General features: G+C 38.6%; 1 protein-coding gene across 1 annotated transcript in view; it reads right to left on the minus strand.

Moving 5' to 3' along the window:
- Positions 1-2,387: 2,387 nt before the first annotated feature.
- Positions 2,388-25,636, minus strand: part of UTP18 (UTP18 small subunit processome component) — a 39,525-nt gene continuing 16,276 nt past the window's right edge. Inside the window, exons 8-14 of the mRNA XM_075994455.1 lie at positions 21,743-21,843; positions 21,373-21,463; positions 16,239-16,362; positions 9,938-10,112; positions 4,569-4,711; positions 3,306-3,342; positions 2,388-2,540 (exon numbers count right to left, since the gene is read on the minus strand). Coding sequence (XP_075850570.1) covers positions 3,318-3,342; positions 4,569-4,711; positions 9,938-10,112; positions 16,239-16,362; positions 21,373-21,463; positions 21,743-21,843 — 659 coding nt within the window. The 3' untranslated portion in view covers positions 2,388-2,540; positions 3,306-3,317. The remainder of the gene's footprint in view (positions 2,541-3,305; positions 3,343-4,568; positions 4,712-9,937; positions 10,113-16,238; positions 16,363-21,372; positions 21,464-21,742; positions 21,844-25,636) is intronic.

The raw sequence follows: 25,636 nt of genomic DNA on the forward strand, positions 1-25,636 counted from the left end.
ATTACACAGATCTACAATATAAATGAGAAACAAAATTATTTTTTGCACAGCATAGAAGTTACAGTATTTCCTTCCTACATTCTAATGGGCTACATATCTCATAAAGTATGCACACCCTACTTTGAGGATCACTGATCTATGTAAAGATTATGGCTTTAGGATTGGGATGTGCAATCTCTTGAAACATCAATTTACTTCCCTTTAAAATGCCAGTATTACTCTCCGTACAGAGGAACAATGAGACTTACACGAGATTCTATGTACATACTGATGTCAGCACAAGTAGAGCTACAGGGTGTCAGAAATGCTCTCCCCACCCCACCCCTTTCCTCCAGCTTAGAATAAAAGAATGGACAATACTTTTGTTTCTTGCATAATGAATTTGTAGATGCATTTAAGTATGATCCCAAGTAGCTTAAGAACTCTTAGAAGGTGTGAGCAAGCACCTGACTTCATGGGCATTGGATTGCTGCCATCATCCCCAAGCTGAAATGCAGATATGCTGGTCACAAACCCTGCAGCTGGTCACTACATTCTGTGCAGGTTGGAAAGTGTGTGTGGAAAGAAACACACACACACTTAACACCTGGTAAGACAAATGACCTTTCACCTGTAATTTGTTCAAACAGAGGAAATTTCTTCAAAAGACTAATAATTCTTCAGTTCATTGAATTATTAGTGGGGATGGGGAGAGAGATGAAATGCAGTGTATCAAAGATTTCAACTTGTCAACTCATCAATCCAAGGGTACCTGAGTACATCCTATGGCCCTGGATGGCAAAACATCACCTCACAGCTCAGGATGATTCCCTCAAAACGGGGACATGAGCCATAGTCACACTATCATAGCAACTGCCAATAGAGAATTGTGTGAAGTTCACGGTGTAGTTCTCATCTCCCTGAAGAATTAGTTTGGCACTGGTTATAAGGAGAAGCAATGAGAACCTGACCCAAATCCCTCACTCCCACTGAGGGAGAAAAAAACATTAAAAACAAGACACAGAATTGGTAGCATCTGTTTGTAGAACAAATAGCACATCCGTCTACCTTAGAAATTAGAACTGGAAATTCTTTGCTCTGTTCCTAGCAGAGTATGATGATATTCTATGTATGATCATAAAAATGATCTAGAGATTTTAACCTAGTTAAAATTTAAACTCTTGCTTCCATCATTTTCTCTAGAATGACAAATTCCTGGGAACTGAGAGCCATATGCAAAATGAACACATACAAGCCTTGGTGTGCATTTCTGAAACAAACAATGATTTATTTAGCTGAAGCTAAAGACAAGGTAATGCTAAAAGCTAAAGAAAGCCTTGCCTCCAATTATTCACATGATCCGATGCTGCCCTCTAGCAGCTGGAGAGAGAAATAGCATTAACAAGCCAATTGGTTTCAGGAATGTAAAGTTTCAGCATTAATATTATTACGGAGGATGTTGCTGAAAAAAGAGGGGACAGGGGAAGCATCTCCACAATTAGATAGCAATAGTCTACTTAATAGAAAATGTGCTTTCTAGAAAGATGCTCGAATAAGTTAACACAACCCACACCTATTAGAATGCTCTAGGTAATCTCCAGTAGACCTGGGAGAGCCTTGAAGACATTGAAGAGACCCTCCACTGACCTGTTTGTTTGAATACACTCAAGTGGGACCTCTTACTTCACTAGGCAGAGCCATATTGTGTCACTGGAAAAATTCCTTCCTCCACCCTTTCTCTTCCACGTTTTAGCAAGTAGGTGGTTGATAGCTATTAGACTTACTTGGTACTTCTCACAGCCCACCCCCCTCAACCCCTTTAATACCTCTTAAATACCCGATATAATGTCAGTGTTTCCTAAGAAATGTAGAGACTAGTTTAAAGCAAGGTTACATTATGGTTAGAGAATTATGGAATCAATTGTCAACCTTGGAACCCAAGTTAAATGAAACATTTAAGTTGGAATGATGAACATTTCCAGGAAGGGGAGTGGCTAATAATTAGTAAGACAAGACCACCAGGTTCTTATATGCTCCCTCAGGTAACAATGACAATGATTGGAAATAATAAGCCAAAAAAAAAAGCCTTTTCATTTCCATAGTCACCTTCCTGGGAAGACTTGGATGTTCAAAACCCACTCCATGAGATTTCACTGCTCTTACGTCAAGGCAACTGACCGCCACAGCTCATCAGAGTATCTATTAGCTGACATTCTGAAATGAGAGATCTATACAGGAAGAGGAGGAAGTATGAGAAACTGTGAAGTATGAGAAATCTGCCTATATTATTATATTTTTGGCTACAGACAGGTGTTTCCAATTTCTCATGTTTAGTCTTAAAACAAATGCATCCGAGTGTGTGTGTGCACGATGCACTGCAGGTAGGGAGAAAGAACCACATACACTCATTTTCAAACAAAAGCTGCCATATGTTTATTAAGACACTACTGTTAACTTAAGCATAGCTGGCTCTATAAATCATTAGTCATATATTATCACACATTCAGGAAAGTTTCTGAGAAGATATATCAGGACGGGTTTCTCTTGTGGCTCAATTGGATCTGAGGAAAGAACAAAAGAAATTACATACCTGATTTACAGCTGCTGCTCATCAACAAACAACATGTACTGGCATCTAATTTTGAGAGGCAAGACAGCTGAACTGCCTTACCCTCTTGGCTAAAGCTTTGCTTAAAATTCCTCTCCCTTTAAAAGTCTCTCCTCAATATTCATTAATCTCAGAAAAGACCAAAAACTCAATTGTGATGAACAGGCCAATTGCAAATCTCAACCACAGAACCACCACCATATCTCAGATCAAAGATGAAGCTATGAGAAGGGAAGCAGGTCCTACATTTTAAATATTGGGCAGCAACACTAACAGCCACCCATTCATTATCTAGCTCTGTGAAACAGGGCAAGCCAGTTATAATCTCTCAAGAAACATATGCACTAAGAAGGTTTAAGTTCACACAAGCTATAGCTATATGTGAAGATATCTATTTCTCTGTTAAGTCTATTTTCTTTTGTGGATTAAGCATGTTCAGTAATTATGACTTAGTTGACAATTACTGTACACGATATTAGAGCTCTGACCTCAGAACAACAGAGCCATAATGCTGTGATTTGGGATAACAAATTCCCAAGGAAGGTTCAACTCCAGCTAGACAGTTCCCGACCTACTTCATCTCACTCCCCTAACTGAAGATGCAACAACTTAGAGGCAGAGAAACAAAGCCCAGCTAATGTGGTACACCTCTGCCAACTGACAGCAATGGGTATAATCTTAAAACCTGAAGAATTTATTAAAAAAAAGACTTTCTTACTTCAAATAATCTTCAGAAGTCTGAGTAATGGTGCAATCTGAAAAGTGAAAAATAAGTCATCTAAACAAAGCATCAAATTGGAGTCTTTGAAATACCTGATCAACCATTCCCAATAGAAATGTCTGTCCAACCCATTTACTGGTATATAGCTAGAAACGGTCTCACTCTAGAAAGCAATGCTCTGGTGAAAAATCTAATGGCCTTTGGGGCTTACTTAGAGAAAAGAAAATTTTAGTTATAAAAAAATCAAAGCTTTGGAAGAGAGTTTCTAAGTGTATTAAGAATCAGCATCTTTTTATAAAATATGAACTGAAACAGAACCACCCCAAATCTGATCTAAAATGAGACTGATGAGATTATCCAGGTATAACCCATTTTCCTTTCAAAGTAAGTAGAACTATAACACCATATTATTGTTTGCTATATTCTCTTTTCACAACTCTCTCCTTAAAATCAATTTACATTCTTCCTTTTCTTCACTCCCAATTTCAGTTTATTTTCAAAACTGGCATTCCCTAAAGCATACAAACATAAACACGGAGTTCTATGCAGCACTCACTACCCACACAAGGAGAAAGGAAAAAGGACTGTGATTTAAGTCACAGGTTTTCTACTGAAAGCTCTTTAGTTCTCCCTGAAGAGCTACCTTGTCACCTATATCTTCTAGCAATGATGCAATTAGATTTTGTTTGTTCCTGTTTTATAGCCAAGCATGTTGGATGCAGAAAAGAACCTGGACAGAGTATATAACTTTTGGTTATTTTTATAGTTAACATCTTTATTTACAGCTTACAGCTGCAGGGAAAGAAAGACCTTTTTTAAAAAAAAAAAATCACTTAAATCTAGTGGAGTAAACTGTGAATTGTCAAATCAGCAAAAATTAATCGAGGGAGTTGCTCTGAACCTATTCAGGTTTGGGGGGGGCTGCCCGATTGGCAAACAAACAAATTAAGTAAATCTAAACATAAGGCATCAAGAAAGTGGCTATCATTAAAGTGGCTACTTTTCCTCAATTGGACATCTCAAAATACAGCTTACCAAAAAATAAAATATTCCCCAGATGAACTTTTCTGCTAGTGACATTTTATGGTAGAAAAATGCACAAAGTAAGATAATGAAGATGAGCGTCAAGCTGAAAATGCTACAATTTATTAACTGTAGAATAAATTGGATATAATTGTAGAAGTGGGAGTACATACTATCTCTTCACGTTGTCAAAAAGATTATAGGTATCTCTGACTTTTAAACATACATAATACCTACCTATACATTAGAGCCTTGCCCTTCTCATTCCCCAAGGCAAAGTAACCACTTCTGGGAGAAAAATCCATGGTATGAACATAAGAAATATTCTTCTTTTTAATGACAGGGAAGTTTGAAAATACTGTACAGGAAGGGAGATGAACCTGTAGGAGATAATAAAAAGCTTTAAAGTACAACTGGGAACTTATCTTTCTTAAATTTTAATCTTCATTCCATCTTTTTGCTGAAACAAAAAGTTCATTTTGAGTATAGCATGCCAGAAGTACAGTCTCTTAAGGTAGCAAAGTGTTTCAAAATTAAAATTTGATCTCTAATGTGTTGTTAACTAATCAGAAAGGGAGCGAAGAGAAGAAAGTGTTAATGCAGCATCTAGCATGATGCCTGGGAGATTCAAATGTTTGCTGAACGAATAAATGAATAAACTAAAGCAAAAAGTCAATGGCAGTGCTCACTAATGCCCTAGCTTAATGATCACAGTAAAGAATACTAAAATCTGATTACCAAGAACAGATATTTTAAACATTAAGAAGAGTCTGATTTTATATAACTGAAGCCTAGACAAAGTCATACCAGATCTTCCAATATCATATTTCCTTTTTACACTTTTATTTTTCACCTATGTGATATACTCCGTGCTTTTTGCAATTTCTCCTCAAAGAAAGCTGAATCATGAAAACCTGACTCCAACTGAAGTGTGTCCTGATTTAGAGAGAGCTAAAAGCTTACCTCAAAACTAGGCCTAAGCATGACAAGGGCACAGTCTCTTTCTCCAGAGTCTACTCCTGGGAAAAATGGACCTGAGTCCAAGACAGGTAAAACAAGTCCTCATCCAATCTATGGATGAGTAAAATCTAGGCATAGAAGCAGTTACCTTCAGACTATGACAGTAACAACTCTCACTTTCAAATGTTCTCCAGCTGTTCCAAGACATACAGCACCTTCATGTTCAAATATATACAGTGAACATTTGGCTATTTATCTTAGCAGTCTGTCATCCTCCATACATTTAGATGAGACTGTACCAGCCATTCAAAGTGATTTTCATAGACAAGTACTGGGTAAAACTTACTGATATATACATCTTTTATTAAACAGGTTTCAGTCAGTCATTCATGTATTAGGACCAACTCCCTCTGATACATATATACCAATCATTTTGTGAAGAAAATAAAATTTACACTGAATCTCTAAGCCATGTTCAACTATTCAAATTCTGCCAGAAGGCAGGTTCTGCTGCCTATACACATGGCATCGGTATGCTGATAAGAAGTGGTCTTGGCCCATTAAAGCTAAGACACTGACAGTACCCCCGGTTTGATCTTAACTTTTAAAGTTCTTAAACACTGCTCTCTATACAGATTCCTTGAGAAATTACTTTAAGTATGTGTGTGCGCGCACACACACACACACACACATATCTAATTTAAAGCAATTAATAAAGTAGACTCCTGTTTTATGAAGAGAAGCTATAATAAATATATTTCAAAATGTATACTCAGCTTGGGAATGCAGAAATTATATGAATTTTTGATAACTGCCTTGGCTTCTTGTGTTTTGCTTAGGTTATTATAAGTTTGCATCCTCCAAGCATCCATCAACTATGAACAGGTAATCCAAAACATCAGGGAAACAGAACATGAGGAAAAAAAATCTGCTATTCTATGCCTGACTTTTGTTCCTACTTTATTCACCTGATGATCTGAAACAATTCCTCAGATACTAACTCAAGAACTTTCTGGCATGACTTTGGAAGTTTGGGGAGCTGGTTTTCTAACTCTTCCAAATCAAAACACACTAAAACCAACCTCTGTATTTGAATGATTTCTTAAAGATAATTATATTAAACCACCTACCTTTCTATTTCCAACCAAAGTTGGGGGTAAAAGGTCTCCTAATTTGGATTCATGTAACTTTAAATTAATAATTAAATCAATTACTTATTAGGTCAAAAACTGGAGCACAAGACACACAGCAATTTTTTAAGACCATTTTCACCAGAAGGTAGCTGCTTATTTTTGTAGCTAAATAAAAATCAGCACACAGTACCAGAAATATTGTGGTAAATACACACATTTACAAAGTCTTTGACATAAATGGTGTCCCCCTAGACAAGAGACCCTCATGCAACAAATAACTTACAAAACCATACACAGTGGCCATGCAGTCACACAAGCCAGTGTGTTCCTTCTGGTGGAAGATAAATGTCAACTTATTGACAACTTATTTTTATTTTTAAACTTGCTCTCTTCTATTGACTTGGAATATCAGAGGCAGGGGAGTCGACTTTTACAATGTCCTCCTAACAGAGTCAATAGTATCTATCTGCAAAGCTCCCCAGTTTAATCTCTACTGATTAGCGCATCCTCCCTCAGATCAATGATCCCACCTGGTTAGACCTATGCTGTACTCTGACCTCTCTTTATGGCCTCTGTATTGAAAGCTAGAGTTCAAATTAATTGAACTCTTAATTTTTAAAAAGCCCCATAAAGACCCAACTTATTTAACTCAGAAAGTTCCTTTTATATCTGACACCATTTCTGTCATGATAGTTAAGGGTCCAGATAGCAAAATTCAACAAGTAAAAAAGCTCACTCATCCTTGATCTAATGGATAAGAAGTTCTATGACTTTCTACTACATCCAAAATTATAAATATAATAACAATTTGACTTCTGGGTCTGTTACAGGTGCAACAGCTTAGATTTATATTCACTGCTTTGTACTGGGATAACAAAACTGTTTGGATCATTATAAGCGATTGCGTTTCACTGAGGCATTCTGAAGCTGCTATGCCTGGCTTCTTTCCATTAGAGATGATGGTTGACTAGCATTTAAAAATTGTGATTTGGCTGTTACTAATGAATTCCTTGTGTGATTTTGCCACAATAAAAAAGCATAAATGCTGTCATGATCACTGAAGCAAACTATGCAGAACTATTATACACCTTGTGGAATATATTATTGTTAAGAGGAGACAGATCCCATAGTTTTCTAAAACAATTTACTACCATTAAAATGATAAAAGGGCCGGGCGTGGTGGCTCACGTCTGTAATCCTAGCACTTTGGGAGGCCGAGGCGGGCGGATTGCTCAAAGGTCAGGAGTTCGAAACCAGCCTGAGTGAGACCCCGTCTCTACCAAAAATAGAAATAAATTAATTGACCAACTAAAAATATATATACAAAAAATTAGCCGGGCATGGTGGCACATGCCTGTAGTCCCAGCTACTCGGGAGGCTGAGGCAGTAGGATCGCTGAGCCCCGGAGATTGAGGTTGCTGTGAGCCAGGCTGACGCCACGGCACTCACTCTAGCCTGGGCAACAAAGTGAGACTCTGTCTCAAAAAAAAAAAAAAAAAAAAAAATGATAAAAGGTTAATATTACTAGTACACCACTCCCTTTAGAGGAGAAGGGATTTTAAAGCTGACCTGAATTAGAACCTTCTCATTTATCAAATGATTCATTCAACAGAGAGGCCATAAAATGCAATGCTTAATTTTTCAAACATTTTCCAGCAGAACCCCTTCTTAAGAAAAATCATATAATCTCAACATATACCACAGATAACAGTGATGCTGCTCTATATGATACAGGTAGAAGCTTGACCTCCTCCTTGCCCTGTTTGCCATATAAAGTCCTATGCAGATTCCAGGGCTCTGCACAATTCTGTTAGAAAACCACTGAACTGCTAGAAAGAATATGGAATCTAGAATCATAATTCTGCCCTTTATTAACTATATACTTTGGGTAAATTAATACTCTGCAGAACTGTTATATGGCTCAAATCTTTTTGTAAAATTTTTTGTCCATCTTCACAAACTATACACAGCAATACAATGTTGATGGAGTATGCAAGGCTTTTTGCCGAGTGAGCGAGATAAAAATAAAAGACTTTGTAAAGTGGGTACAATATGGTAGTATACACATAACAACAACACAATGCAATACTGCTATTCAAAGTTCTATGTCATCTGTATACCTGGTACCTAGAGCAAATATCTGTTAAATGAATGAAAAAACTGGTTCTGCCTTCACAGAGATGGCGTGGGATTTAATCTGAGCTCTGAGGTTGGGCAGAAAATAGTTAACACAGGCCTGAGGCCGTTATCCTTAGAAAGGCCTGCTTGCAAGGGTATCTGAGGAACTTGACTAGGAAATAGTTCCTTACAATGGCATGAAACTTTCCCCAAATGATAAGGATGACTCGTGGTGCCTAATCCACTTGTACAAACAATGCAGTTTATGCTTAACACCTGGCTTTACTTCTGGGACTCTACAATTTTGGAACATGTTAGGCAGAGGGTGCCTATAGTAACAACTTTGGGCACTGAGTCTCTAATGAGCCTCCCAGGTAGAAAACACTTAACGCATCTTGTCACAACCTATTGCTAGAAGAATTAAACATGTCCTGTGTGACTCTACTGGGAGAGGACTCTTAGAGCTTATGCTTGCTTTCCTTCAGACTTTGCCCCATGTACCTTTGCCCATTACTGATTTTGCTTTGTGTCCTTTTGCTGTAATAAATCTTATCCATCAGTATGACCATATGTAGACTCCTGTAAGTCCTTCTAGTAAGTCACTAAACCTGGAGGCAGTCCTGGGGACTCCTCACACAGAGGTATATTCTCAAGTACTATCTAGTTTTTTAATTTGCAATACTTTTATACAATTTGTTTTCAAAATCTAATAATTGCCTCCCTTCCATTAAGACAACAGGCCTTAAAAAAGTAGATGAGGCCAGGTGCAGTAGCTCACACCTGTAATCTAATCTGGGCACTCTGAGAGGCCAAGGTAGGAGGATAGCCTGAGGTCAGAAGTTCGAGACAAGCCTGAGTAAGAGCAAGATCCTGTTTCTACTACAAATGGAAAAATCAGCCAGGTGTGGTGGCACACGCCTGTAGTCCCAGCTACTAGGGAGGCTGAGGCAGGAGGCTTGCTTGAACCCAGGAGGAGTTTGGGGTTGCCATGAGCTATGATAACACCACTGCACTCTAGCCAGGGTGACAGAGTAAGACTCTGTCTCAAAACAAACAAAAAAAGGTAGATGAGGAAAGAAAACTGTAGAGGAATAAAGTATTTGCCTTACATATATACCTTACTATATATATGGTGGAAAAAACCTCTGAAAATGAGAACCACCGTTTAAGAAATGCTAAGTATGGACAGCACAGCTCTCCCAAAAGAGCTGACATAATACAAACTTGGTGGCTACTGTGGATCACTTCAACAATTATATCTAAAAGCTATAATACTAATAATTTCTACATCAAAAGCCACTCTTTTAGAAATAATCCAACACTCTCCTGTTATCTTTCCATGTTTTCAACTTAAAATTTAAACTTATCAATGATAAAAGGGTAAAGAAATATTACCAATCTGACTGCTTCTTTCATTTTTCCTGAAGCAATTGCCAAGATTTCTGTAGTAGGATTGAAGGTCAGAGAAGTAACACCTGTAACCAAGTTCATTATAGCTTTTATTGGCTTTGGGTTTGTTTCTTTGAGACAAGAATCTTGATTATATATGTTTACCACTCCACAATTAGAGCTGCAAAGAGAAAAGGCAATAAAATAGATTTAAAAACAAGTAAAAGGGCTTTCACAACCCTAAGTGAATATAGATTTAACCCCACAGACTGGTATTTGCAGGAATCATATGTTACAAAGAGACTAGCAGCTGGAGAGTTCATCCCAAGGCTAGACATGTTCTATCAGTTCTACTTCAGCCTTGCTGAACTCTTGTTAACTCTGGCAGCTTTTCACTTTCAGGTCTAGCTAGAAAATCCAAAAAAACATAGAATCTCCATTATTCATTCCTTCAATAAATATTTATTCCATGTCAACTCTATGACAGGCACTATTTAAGTACTTAGGATGCAAAAGTGAACAAAAGAAACCAAGACTTCCACTGTCGTGGTGCTTGAAGTCTTCATGTGTGAATGCTATCTGCCCAGCCCCCATTTATATTATTATAAGAGGTATTTATAGTATCTCTTTTTTTATTCTATGACATTTGTGAGAACTTCCAAAACCAGTGAGAAGCAGCAGTAATAGTAGGCATCTTACTTTGGCTTTACTAAGAATACTTATAGTCATGGTTATGGAAGTGATCATTCACTCCCAAGTTATCTAAATATGTATCAGCAATAAATTGTACCAAATACTCTCACAAAAAGTAAATCCTAATGACCTTATGTTGTAAGCACATCACTAACAGAACCATTCATAGACAAGAACTTTAAGTAAACATTTTGATCTCAACTTTCAGATCCTTAATTATTGGCATCATATACAGTATGAGGTACAGCATTAGGGTACTTGCAATTCACAGATAATTAGTAACTACAATATAAATATGAGAAGATGCAAGAAATTAAGCCTCAATCTCACAAGAGTGACAAACGCATATTCCACCAAGTACACTCTCATTCCTACCACTCAAACATACCCATTTATTCACTTAACACTGACAGACTGCCAACAAGTCAGATAAAATGCATAAAGATGACAATTTCAGTTCACGTGAAAGATTCTGTAGCTTGAAATGACAGCCAACACACAAACGGCATGTTAGAATTGTTTAGTCTTCAAACTACTGACATGCACATCTTCTCATTTAATTCTAAATAACCCGTTAATTTAAGCAGAGCTAACTGTATGTAGTCCATACTAACCACTCAGGAGAAACAGTATATATCCTTGGCTTACAGAATTCTGTTATGAATTAAATGTGTCTCTCCAAAATTTGTATGTTGAAATCTTAACCCCCGATGTGATACAATTAGGAGGTGGGGCCTTTGGAAGGTGATTAGGTCATAAGAGTAAAGCCCTCATGAAGGGGATTCCTGTCCCTATAAGAGAGACCCAAGAGAACTCTCTCGCCCTCTTCCTGCTCTGTGAGAGTACAGTAAGAAATGAGCTATCTGTAGCTGGGAAGAGGACCCTCACCAGAATTCAACTATGCTGGCACCCCAACCTTATACTTCCATGCTTCAGAACTGTCAGAAATTTTCTTTGTTTATAAGGCACCCAGTGTGTGGTATTTGTTACAGCAGCTTGACAAATCTCATCTTTTCCTTGTTCATATTTTTGTTGAGGACCAAAATATTTATTCATTGTACTTATTCTGTACTAAATCTCTTTTCTTGCTGAAAACTGATTTATGCCTAAATCTATGTTAATTAAGAACAAAAAGTTATTATCCTTATGGCTCTAAATAGCAATTTTAGATCAAATCTTACCATCGTGAACATCAGTGGCTCCTTAAATAATGCCTATTAATTCTTATTTGACTACTGCTTAAATTTGTGGAACAAAAATGGTACAGGTTAATTATTTTGATATATAGAACTTATTCTTAGTATTTGTGGTAAAAGAATATTACTTATTCTAATATTCCACACCAAGAGTGCTTAGTAAATATTTGTTGAATGATCTCCATGTCCAGTAGTATGCAAAGTGTGACAGGAATACAGAATATCAGAAGGAATTTATCCCAGAAAAGAATGCACCTGCATAAAGCAGCCAGCAATACAAGAGAAGATAATACAGCATTAAGCTCTATCTGTGATCTAGAACCTCAAAGAAGGGAAACAGAATGAGATGAAGAAGCTCCAGATGAGCTCTGTGGAAGGTAGAGGGAGAACATGAGCTGGGGATGGCAGACATTAGGTGGGAAAAACAGGGTGTTACAAGTGAAGGGAAGAGCAGGAACTAAGGGAGAAATAAGCATGCCTCCTAGCTCACCTCTCAATCCCTAAATAAAGGAATGGCATGACTGTTATCTTCCCACCCCAACCACAGATGACTGGACTAAAGTGGGCTCCTGAATCCAGGATAGTCAGCCCATTAGCAGATCAGCAACTACCGAGTGTCCTGGTACACAAAGTTCTTCCCAAACAGAAATGATGCCCATTAGCCAGATCAATGTCTCATTCATGAATCTGGACTGGGAACCACCACATGGTGGTGCTGGTGGAAGGTGATGCTGAAATGACATACAGAAAGAACACATGGGGACCACTGATAAATTAATATTATGACCAAGAAGAAACTATACAGGACAGTGGTTATCAACCAGAGGCAATTTTGCCCGACATGGGTCATTTGGCAATGCCTAGAGACTTTCTGACAGTCACAACTGGGCAGTGAGGGAGTGAAGGTACACTACTGGCATCCAGTGGGGAAGGGCGAGGGATGCTGCTAAACAACCCACAGTGCACAGAACAGCCCTCACCACAAAGAATTATCCAGCCTAAATTATATCAATAGTGCTGAGGTTAAAAAACACTGCAGTAGAGGGAAAAAATGCAAACACATGACAGATTCCCACACTTTATAATGCATAAGAACTGCCTAGGGATTAAATAGCAGATTCCTGGGCTTCCTGTGCCAATCACAGAGCTGGAGTGGAGCCCAGGAATCTTGGGTTTTAACCACTACTCCGGGTATTCTGATGCTGGAGGGGCTGAAGCACCGTACTTGAGTGTGAGACACGAGTGGTATGTACAGGTAGAGGACGAGAGAAGCTGTAGGAACAGGAAACCACCTGCCACCGAGGAACTCCCAAACAGTCCACTCCCTAGGGCTGCCTGAATCCTTCCAACACCTAAGCACCACTCCAGGCCTGCATGGCTTACAGGTGGCTATTTCTTCTCCTTCACTGCCATGTGAAGGTGGCCTGAGGAAGGGCAATCCTCAAATTAAGAGTTTAAGACACAACCACAGCTGCAGATGTCCTACAGAACCTCCAACAGTTCAAATTCTCCCCTGTTGACACCTTGAGGGCTGAACGCTCCTGACTCTTCTGGAATCCTCAGTCTCCCTCACCGTCACCTCTCTCCGCTGACCCTCGTCCCCAAGGTTCTCTTTCTGACCTCTAGTGCCTCACTCATCTTGTGTACTCCCACAGACTACCTATCACCCACCATGTCCAAATCCGTATCTTCTGTCTTGATTCCACACCGCATTTCTAACTGCTCGTGGGCACAGCCACATGCACTTATCTCTTCCAACACCACCACTCCTCCTCTACCCGCTCCCCACTCAATGACAAGTCCACTCTTCCGGCTGCTCAGGCCTGGAGCCTGAGAATGTGACTGCTTCTCTCCCACTCCCCATTTTCTAGGCAGTTATCAAGTGCGTTACAAACACCTCTGCCTGTCTCCCCTATCCCCATCCCCACTGCCCTGTCACTACATTACCTGATGCCTATTGTCACAGTGACCTCAAGGTTCATCCTCCTGCCCCTTTCTTCCTTCTACAGGCTTAAAACTTTGCTTAAGATTCTTGAAGAATAACTTGAAGATTCTGAAGGCTTAAATAGTCTTTGGCCAAGCACATCAGAATTCAATTATGCTGAAGGGCAATCAAAATAAAATCAGTTTTAGATTCTTTCCTGTTTAGGCCCTTCAAAGGGGACTAATAAAATGTGATACAGAAAAGAGAGGGCAAGGACCAGAAAAAAACGAACTATACTGACTTCACAAATGTACATAAAGGTCATTTTTGTGCAGTTATTCTTGCCCCAAATAGAGGCAAAAGCAGTTCTGCTTAAAATTACTTATAATTAGTTTAAACACTAGTCTTCACTTTAAAGGAGTTTTATTCCCAGAAGATCTGCTAATTATGAACTGCTGCCACAGTGCACACTACCCTGGCTCATGCTAAAATGTCCCTCCCTGTAGGTTTGGCACAGGTATGGTAACTTGGGGTAACAAAGAAAAGGAAGGGGCCTTCATCAGGGCACTCCCACACCAAGTTATCTGTCTCTGTTCCACTGCCTAAGGCAGGTGACCTGTTCTCCAAGTGCCATAGCCTAGTTCTACTTGCCTTTCCTCCCAGGCCCCAGTTTCCAAATGGTGGCGGGAATATTTACAACCAGTTTCCCCAGTTTTAACCTTGAAGAAGTGAATGGACACAGAGTGCAGAGTATGCTGTTTCTGGACAGCAAGCCCCCCTTGACTTCCTACCCGAGGGAGGATCTGACTGAAATCTTTTTATGACCCAACTGTGTTTGGTCTATGAAAAGTCATAAAAGCCTACTTCTTGTTGCTATAGAATTACAGGAATTAAGCCAGGTGTGGTGGCTCACAGTTATAATCCTAGCACTTTGCGAGTACGAGGTGGGAAGATCACTTGAGGTCAGGAATTTGAGACCAACTGGAGCAAGAGTAAGACCCCATCTTTACAAAAATAGAGAAATTAGCCAGGCATGGTGGCACATGCCTGTAGTCCCAGTTAATCAGGAGGCTGAGACAGGAGGATCACTAGAGCCCAGGAGTTTGAGGCTGCAGTGAGCTATGATTATACCACTGCACTCTAGCCAAGGTGACAGAGCAAGACCCTGTCTCAAAAAAAAAAAAAAAAAAAAACTAAACAAGAAAGAATTACAGGTGCTTATTAGTGATTTGGTAAGATACTTTAGAATTACTGGTAAGTATCCAATGTCACCTCCTCTCACCCTGCATCTTAAAAAATCAAGTAAGAAAACAGCCATCTTCTCCCTAGTCTTTTAACCATTTTTTTTTCCAGTTAATAACACAGTAACATGAATTCTAGATAATATTTTTAAGGTTTCTAGAATACTAACAAATGGTATTTCCAAAGAACACATTTTTGCTTTCTACCACCCTAGCTAAAGGAAAAATGCTGTAAATATTCTTAAAACTTAAACCCAGTTTACTTATTCTACCATCTCATCAATGACAAGAAGCTGAAAATAATTCTAAGAAAACTTGATGTGACCAGATATTCAAATAAAGAAAAAAATACAATGATATAAGGTAGTCTAGTATTTTCTTTGCTAAAAAGCTGATAAGCTGCCTTTATAGTAGTCCTCCCTCATCCGCAGGGGATACATTCCAAGACTTCCAGTGCATGCCTAAAACCAAACCCTAAATATACTATGTTTTCTCGTATATATACATACCCATGATAAAGTTTAACTTATAAACTAGGTACAGTAAGAGATTAACAGCAACTAAGAGTAAGATAGAACAATAATAACACACTATAAGAAAAGTTACATAAATGTGGTCTCTTTCTCAAACTATCTTATTGTATGTAATATTTTCAGATTGCAGTTGATCACATGTAACTGAAACCGCAGAAAGTGAAACTGCAGTTAAGGGGGGGATACTGTAATATCACTATTAACCACTGCACTAGGCAATAAAATCAAAAGGCACACCTGGGCCGTGCACGGTGGCTCACGCCTGTAATCCTAGCACTCTGGGAGGGCAAGGCGGGCGGATTGCTCGAGGTCAGGAGTTCGAAACCAGCCTGAGCGAGACCCTGTCTCTACTATAAATAGAAAGAAATTAATTGACCAACTAAAAAGATATATATACAAAAAATTAGCCAGGCATGGTGGTGCATGCCTGTAATCCCAGCTACTTGGGAGGCTGAGGGAGAAGGATTGCTTGAGCCCATGAGTTTGAGGTTGCTGTGAGCTAGGCTAACGCCACGGCACTCGCTCTAGCCTGGGCAACAAAGTGAGACTCTGTCTCAAAAAAAAAACAAAAAAATAAAAAAGGCACCTGGGTTGACCAACTTCATATTATTGAGTAGCTTGTTAACAGAAATACTAATGCATCACCTAGTATATTCAATTCCCTATTATTTTCTCATTAGTACAATGTGACTGAAGTTACAAGAACCTCTCTCTACTTACCCACAAGCCACATACTGTCCATTTCTAGATGTGGCAATGCTTAATCCATATAAACTGCCTTCATCAACAAATCTGTTAAGGCACTTCCGAGAGTTCACATCCCAAACGTAAACTTCCCCATCCCCTGAATGAAATAGCAAAAAAAAAAAAAAAAAAAAAAAGAGGGGGGTTGGTTAATTTTGCTTTAAACATGAAAAGGCAAGAACTTTAATAGTACAGGGACTATAAATATAAATCTATAATAATCTTCCTAGTTTCAGAAAGCTGGACTAAAAATATTTCTTATAGATACATACATAGAAAACTATATCAGCTGGTCATTAATATCTTTAGGTTTAGAGTAAAAAAAAAAATCACAAAAATGTTGGTTTAAATTGAGCTTTTAGAAAAGCTGTTTCAAGGCTGGGCGCAGTGGCTCACGTCTGTAATCCTAGCACTCTGGGAGGCTGAGGCAGGAGGATCACTCAAGGTCAGGAGTTCAAGACCAGCCTAAGAGCAAGACTCCATCTCTACTAAAAATATATAGAAAAAAAAAATTAGCCAGGCATGGTGGCTCATGACTGTAGTATCAGCTACTCGGGAGGTTGAGGCAGAAAGACTGCTTGAGCCCAAGAGCCTGAGGTTGCTCTGAGCTAGGCTGACACCACGGCACTCTAGCCGGGGCAACAGAGTAAGACTCTGTCTCAAAAAAAAAAAAAGAAAAGAAAAGAAAAGCTATGTTCCACTCAGATAAATTACTGGAGCAAAAATATAAAACAAAACACAACACAATACTACCCAAAAGCACAGTTCTTCCAATACCTATCAACAGGTATTAGAGTACCTAATATGTAAGGCTAGGTGATTTACATATTTAATACAAAACTGTTAATGATGATGATGGAGAACAACATAAAGAATGAACTGATCCAGACCACAAGGAAGTTATAATTAAGAAGATAAACACAAGGCTGGGCACGGTGGCTCACACCTGTAATCCTAGCACTCTGGGAAGCTGAGTCAGGTGGATCGCTCAAGGTCAGGAGTTTGAAAGCAGCCCGAACAAGAGCAAGACCCCATCTCTACTAAAAATAGAAAGAAACTAATTGGCCAACTAAAAATACACAGAAAAAAAATTTAGCCAGGCATGGTGGTGCATGCCTGTAGTCCCAGCTACTCTGGAGGCTGAGGCAAAAGGATTGCTTGAGCCCAGGAATTTGAGGTTGCTGTGAGCTAGGCTGACGCCACGGCACGCTAGCCCGAGCAACAGAGTGAGATTCTGTCTCAAAAAAGAAAAAAAAATAAAGAAGATAAACACATTTTATCTATTACCAAGTTATTTAAAAATAATAAATTCTACACATAAGCTTATTAATAAGCACAAATAGTTCAGAGAAGGAAGAATTATGTGTGTAAGACAATAAAAGAGAACATTATATCTACAGAGACCACAAGTATCCTCATGATGGAAATGGCTAATGGCCAAAATCAGCCTTTATTCTCCTTTCTCTCCTACAGCACTTGATACTGACCACCACCATCTTCCCCACACCCAGGGTTGACTTCTATAATGACCCTACATCCATCTCAACCATGGCTCCTCACTCCCTATCCTACCTCTTCCTCTTCTGTGGACGTTGCTCTAAGGTTCACCCTCTATATGTGCTCTCATTGTCCAATGAGAATGCAGCGACTCTCACTGTTTCAACTATTCCTTGACAAAATGTTCCAGGCTAGAGTAACATTACAAGTTAAATAGTAGTAAAATATATTTGGGAAAATTGAATAGGGTCAAATGACAAAACCTCTGCCTTGTATGTTTGTCTGTTAATGTTATAATAAAGGAAGATGTTTAAAGATTAGTTCAACAATAGACTAAAATGGGAAGAGATCAAGGAAAAGAAGATTATCTAGAATGCAAGTGTATGAATGGTATGGAGAAGACTGCAAGTAAAAGTGGCAAAAATGACCACACAAGGAAACAAAAAGCTACCATGTTTCCCTGAAAATAAGACCTACCCATAAAATAAGCCCTAGCAGGATTTCTAAGCATTTGCACAATATAAGCCCTACCCCAAAAATAAGACTTAGTAATGGGCATGGCTACGCAGCATATCTGCACAATCCATGCATTTCGTCGAGGAGCAGTAAAGAAGACAAGCAGCCCTTCTCATCTGCCCCATGAGAGCTCTATTGCTCGACATGAGAGATGTGGGCCAATGGTTCTAAAGGAAATACAGTCACAAGAAATTCAGGATGGAATTTGGGGTTTGGAGAGTTATGATGATGTTCCAGAAGAAGACAACTTAACCATATTTTAATAAATGTAGATTGTTGTACCATACTTAAAAAAAATAACACATCCCTGAAAATAAGCCTTAGGGTGTCTTCTTGAGGAAAAATAAATATAAGACCCTGTCTTATTTTCGGAGAAACATGGTAGTAAAGGGGAAAAGATAAAAGGTAAATTCTTTCTTCAACTCTACTTTTTATTCTCAAAATATTTTATGTACGTAGTAATGTAATATGAACAGCATGACGCCAATCACATAAAGTCCTCCATACAAAATAAGAAAAGGAAGAGGAAGGGGAACAAGGGGAGAACAATCAAAATTTAAGCAACCCAGATGGAGCACAGCAGCTATAACTGCTATAGCCTATACAATCCCCAGCATTGTGGGAGACCAAGGTAGGAAGGAGAACAGCTTGAGGCCAGGAGTTTGAGATCAGCCTGGACCACATATTGAGACCCCATGTCTACAAAAAATTTAAAAATTAGCCAGGCATAGTGGTGTGTGCCTGTAGTCCTAGCTACTTAGGAAGTTGAGGCAGGAAGATCACTTGAGCTCAGAAGTTTGTGGCTACAGTGAACTATGATCATGCCACTGCACTACAGTCTGGATGACAAAGCAAAATCTGCACTCAAGCAAAAAACAATGTAGGCAACCCCTAACTTACAAAGACTTAACTTTTGATTACTCCTTCCCTACTTTTTATGACTTTTCTTATGATAGATTGGACCTTCATCACAGTTATAACCATATTTGTAAACATTTTATTATCTGTATCCCATTCATATGCCAAATTTCAGTACCTTTGCTGACCAATCCTCCCCACCTCTTCTCCCCCATGGTCAAGGACCATTTCATCAGGAATATTACTCTGAACCAATATTTATTCCCTATTTCTCACAAAACCTAGCACAATATAGAGAATATAGATGCTGCTGACCTTAGTTAATTAAAACATACAAACATAAACAACTTCGTGAAAATCTGAGTCTAGGATAAAAACAGGCCAGATGTGCTGCCTCACGCCTGTAATCCTAATACTTTGGGAGAGTCACTTGAGGCCAGGAGTTCAATACTAGCCTGGGCAACACAGCAAGACCTCATTCTCTAACAAAAAAAATTTTTTTGAAAAAAAAAGAAAAACAAAAACTAAATGAAAGTTAATGCTAAAGTTAATCCTTTTTTAAAAAAAAGTTTTTAAGCTAAGTGTAGTGGTTCCTGCCTGTAATCCCAACTATTCGAGAGTAGGAGAATCACTTGAGGCCAAGAGTTCAAGGCTGGAGTGAGCTACGATTGGTGCCACTGTGCTCCAACCTGGGCAACAGAGCAAGACCACACATCTCTTTAAAAAAGAAAAAATTTAAAACTTTGTTTAAAATTTAAAAAATTAGTGCTATATTACCAAACGCTCCTGAGGTAAAATAAAAACTATGCTAAAATGCCTTGACTTACATACATAGATTACAGAATGCTACTCACAGCAGAACCACTCTAACGCCTCCCACTACCAAACAGAACATGATCTATGCTGAGATTATGTAACTGTCCGAAGGGTGGCCCCCAAGGTCCTTAGGGATAAAAGATTAAGTAGTCAAAGACTTGAGACAGTCAAGGAAGTGAAGGTTAGAACCCTTCTGGGATGAGTTGGTCAGAACGACCGAAATGTCAGAAAAGATGCGTCAGTAAATGAAAATTCAACATACCATCCAAGTCAAAAGGGTACTACTACCAAGAGAGCCGTGAGACTTGCCATCTTCCTCAAGAAAGCCTGGGCCAAGGAGCCAGTGCTGGTCATGTCCTTAACCATCAGAAGCCTCGCTGTAATTCTGCCCCCACTCAGTCCCTACTCCAAGTACTCTATCATGATGAGCAAGGCCACGCCCTACAACTGCCCAGTGCCCCTCCAAGATGATGGGAACATGCCCAACGTGCACAACCACTCCCAGGAACCCCAGGGGCCCAAGACTGTAGTGGCTGAAGAAACTGTGAGCACCTCCATTGACAGGGAGAAGGCTCCCCCTCCCCCATGACCAATAAAAATGTGAAAACCAAAAAAAAAAGGGTACTGTTACAAAGAAAGGGGTGATTCTAAGTAACTTTCAAAAAGAAAACAAGCCTTAAAATGAATTTTTTATGTCTGCCTTATTTTTATGATAAGTGTGACTACTTAGTTTAAATGATGCCTTTTGAGATAATTGCAGATTCACATACACCATTAAGAAATACAGAAAACACAGTATACTCTTTACCCAGTTCCCCCCAAATGTTAACATTTTGCAAAACTATAGTACAATATTACAACCAGGATATTGGTATTGATACAGTTAAGATGTAAAACTTTCCATCATTACAAGGATTCCTCATGCTGCTCTAATATAGTCACCTCCAGTTGTCTCCTGCCCCTAAGTCCTCCTTAAATCCTGACAATTGCTTATCTGTTCTCTATTTCTATAGTTATCTCTATTTCAAGATTGTTAATATAAATGAAACTGTAGTGGAAGTTTTCCCTTTGTCCTCTGAAGATTCACTGCAAATTAACTGACAGAAAACAGAATAATAAGAGAAAATGTACAAATTTTTAACATTCTTAGCATGGGGAAATCACAGGAGAATGACTACCCCTGAATCATCATTTACATAAACATTTCCTTCCCATTCTTCCCCCAAACATGTTAACAATGTATGTTAAATGTTTATTTAGCCCTTCATTATGACTAGTTAGTAAAGCAGAAAGCAAATAGCAACAAAAATGCATTCTAAAAATAAATCTAATTTTCTAATTTAAAAAAGGAAGTTTAAAATCACAGTGTTTGGTTAAATTTGAAATGTAAAAACATCCAAAGTGTCTCTCATCATTAACTTACCTGAAGAGGCATATATTTTCTTACTATCTGAAGAGAATGTGGATGCCGCAACCATTCCATTAATTTTCATGCTACCAATCAGTTCTTTGGTCTAAAACAATAAATGTTACTTATCAAATTGTTAGGAGGTACAATCACACTGTGTAGAATAAAAACAATCTAGTTCTCTATTTTCTAGCACCTATTCAACTTTGGTTTTCCCTACATTCAAAGGTTCTCCTCCCCCAACTGCCCACAACTTCTCCCAAAGTCCCACCTGTGTGCCCCTACTCAAGATGCATATTTAAGGACTCACTGAGTTATGGTTCAAGATTATCCCTACACGAATGTCTTATCTGAGAAGAACAAGCAACAACTAATAATGCTTCACCTTCACTGATAGCAAATGAAGATACCCAGCGACGCCATTTATGAGCAAGAAAGACCCATCTGGGGAGACTTCGAAGCTCCTCACTATCTTCTCTTTCAAACCTAAGAAAGGAGATGAGATTAAATACGGTTTAATGTGGTTTTCAATAAAGCTATCTTCTACTAACAATTGAGTTTCTTACCTTTTAAAATATGTAAGTGCCTCAAATTAAACAGTATTTGAGGCACTTGGCTCAGAACATGAATAAGTCTGACTTCATGCATCAGTGAGTTTGACCCAAACATAAGATAAGTACAAAGTGCTTAGCAAACCTTTCCGGTCTTGGTTAGCATTCCCCATTTTAATTGCAGGCCAGAGATTCAGCTCTCCATACAGTAAACATATTAACCAATTTTCCAAATGTAAGCATTAATATAATTAACTAAAAGGATAAATTATACTTTTTTGTTACAAAGTTCATCACTAGAAGAGAAATACACTAACATTAGAGACAGCCAAAAATAGAATAATACATATAAACTAGTTCCTGGCCACCTACTAAGCACCCCATGATGAACAGGAGTCTAACCTTTAACTTTATGAGTCCAAAAAAAATTTCACAACTTATCAGTATATTTAAGAGTTGATCAGCTTTTCAGAGATAGGTAAAGAAACCAGAGTCAACTTATTTATTTACAAAGGGACATGTTTCTTTTTCCATGCCTGAAAGGTTCATATTGACTATACAGGAGACTCCTTCTGATATCAAAATGCTTAGAGAGTCAAATTACTCATTAAGAAGTTGCCTAATTGAAAGGATACAAAAGAATGGGTACAACAGGCTACCTTAAGGAAAGGGAAGTAGGTGGCCAGGGAGATGGAGCATAAGAGACTTTTCACTCTATACCCATTTGTACATATTAGATTCTTGCACCATGTGAATGTATTGCCTAGTCAAAAAATATATATTAACACATATATTTCAAAAATTTTAAGTTGCTAAATTAAAATATTAATTAGAGAAAAAAGATTTAGAAACATCTGGTGAAGTACCCTTGTTCCCCTAAAAGGAAAATGCTAGCTGAGGCTCCTACTTCACATGACTACAAACCAGACATCTCACTCTAGTCCTGCCTCCCAGGGGCCACACCCTAGTTTCCTTGGTTGGACTCATGTTTCCCATTATCAGTTCAGACACATATTCCCAATTACTGGGGTTACTTTTGCTGATGACCAGTCTCCCTCTATGAAGGGTACTTTGCTATTCCTATTAAGTGTTTTTGTTTTGTTTTGTTTTTCTGAGACAGATCTCACTCTGTTGCCTGGGCTAGAATGCCATGGCGTCAGCCTAGCTCACAGCAACCTCAAATTCCTGGGCTTAAGCAATCCTTCTTCCTTAGCCTCCCAAGTAGCTGGGACTACAGGCATGTGGCACCATGCCCAGCTAATTTTATACATATATATATATATATATATGTATATTAATTGGCTAATTAATCTTTCTATTTTTAGTAGAGATGGGGTCTCGCTCTTGCTCAGGTTGGTTTCAAACTCCTGACCTTGAGTGATGTGCCCGCCTCAGCCTCCCAGACTGCTAGGACTACAGGCATGAGCCACCACACCTGGCCTCCTATTAAGTGTTTTAATCCCAAATTCTGGATAAACCTTATGTACTGACTATATACAGAAGAAGTTCCAAACATAAGGAAAATATCATTACATAACAAGGCAGGAATGGGCAGCTAGTTCCAGCATAGTACAAAGCTACAGCTGGAAACTCCTCCAGACCTAACCCTAATGTGGCACAGTGTCAGGCAGTGGGAATGTGAAAATGAAACTAAGTGTTCACCTTGGAGCCCACTGCTGGGCACCACTACAGTCCTGTAGGAACACAGACGGCATGGGCATCATCAGTGTAACAGTGAACAAGGTCCCAACATATTGCACAGGACCTGTATGAACACAGACCCAACTTGCACCAAGAGGCAATATGCCAGAGGACTCACTACATGGCCCTCTGCTCTCTCTGCCTGCAGGTGACAAAAAGACCTTACTCTTTCGGCCTACATAAGCCTGCTATTTTCGGACAATTGGGGGGGGGAGGTGTTTGTCCTAAAGAAGGAAGTAATAAGACTTCCAAAAAGAACAGGTAGCTGCTTTAGCAATTAATTGGAAAAATAAGAAAAATATAACTGTATTTTCACCCAAAGTTTGTAACGCATTATACTATTTATATGTAGCATTTTGCTTTTAGCTGCACAAAAAATAGTGACAATAAATGCTAATATCAGTATTACAGTTGTTCTTTACAAATGTTGGACCTTTCGAAATAGGAGCCAGGTAAAATGTATAATATAACCTAGGAAAATAAATTACAATGCTTTAAAGATGTCAGATGTACATCTTTTTACATTGATAGATGAGATTTTCAGGTCAAATGCTGAGCAACTGGTAAAGGAAGGAATGAGCAATAGCCAAATTCCACTGGATGGCAAGTGGCCTGATTGCAATCAGATGGATTGCATGCTGTTCCTAACACTGACAGGGGTTACCATTTATTAAGCATTTACCCATATAGCACGTGATAAGTTACAAGCTTTAAAAAAAAAATCATCTTTTAACATATATGACCCCCTGAGTTTCCAGAAACAGAAAACGGAGGCTCAGACATTACCATATCATATCATAATGCCTAACATCAAAATGGCTACCTGACCAACCACTGATTTCTGAGTGGTCAAATTCCTTTTTTTTGTTTATTGAGAACTGTCCTCAATAATAAACAAAAACTACTGTATGGTTCTTAATTTTTCTTGCACCATGGACCCTTTGGCAGTCTGACAAAGCATACAGTCCCCTTCTCAAAATGATGGTTCTTCAAAACATTCGTAACTAAAGGAAATGCTAAGGGTTAACAAACATAAAGATGTAATGTTTTTCCCGTGCAACTTCATAGACCCCTGAAATCTATCCAGAATTTTTTAAGAGTCTGTAGCCCCCACATCATGAACCCTAGGTTATGAACCCTGATAGGTTAATGAATGCACCATGTGCATCAATCTTGTATTCTTCAGTTTTCAAACTAGCATTTATGATCACCAAGAGTTTGCACACACATAAGGTTTATATGTCCTAAAGAGTCAGCAATTTTCCCCCTTAATGTCCTTAATTAATTTTTTGAGTTATTTATGGTTCTATAATGATGAAAGACTGAGAACAGTGCTCAATAACATACCACCACAAAAAGAAATACATTTACCATAACTATAATTATTACCAACTTATGCTTATTGAGGAAAGAAGAAAAGGGAAAATACTAGGAAGGAAAGATGAATGCTAGCCTCAAAAGCAGCTAGTGACTAGATACACATCCTGCACACCTAGCAGAGATTCAGGGTAAAGATCACCGACTATATCTTGGCCACCCCTTGGTATGCTTGTTCCCAAGAAGATACAAAAGCCTAGTAAGGGCTAAAATTCATTCCTTTTGATTAGTGAAATGCATCTAAAAAGAATTAATACATATTGCTTTATATTCCAACATGAGAAGATGGTTTAATGCTTTTCAACAAAGTGAGCTCCACAGACCATCAGCATCAGCTGAAAGCTTGTGAGAAATGCAAAACCAAGACCACCTAAGACCTACAGAATCAGAATCTTCAGCTTACAAGATCCCCAGGTGATTTATGTGTATATTAACTTCCGATGATGCCCTAACTTAAAGCATGATTAGATAAACCAAGAATCTATTTGGAAAAAATCATTAAAGGCATCAGGGAACACAGGAAAGATAAGATTGGAAATGCTGAAAATAAACATCATAAATGTTTTTAAAGTTGGCCTTATTCACTTTCAATCACTAGTAAAAAAATGGTTGCACAGAGCTCCTCTTGTCCCTTCCAGGCGCACACACGT

The sequence above is a fragment of the Microcebus murinus genome, chromosome 18 (assembly GCF_040939455.1).
Source record: "Microcebus murinus isolate Inina chromosome 18, M.murinus_Inina_mat1.0, whole genome shotgun sequence".
Lineage (NCBI taxonomy): Eukaryota > Metazoa > Chordata > Mammalia > Primates > Cheirogaleidae > Microcebus > Microcebus murinus.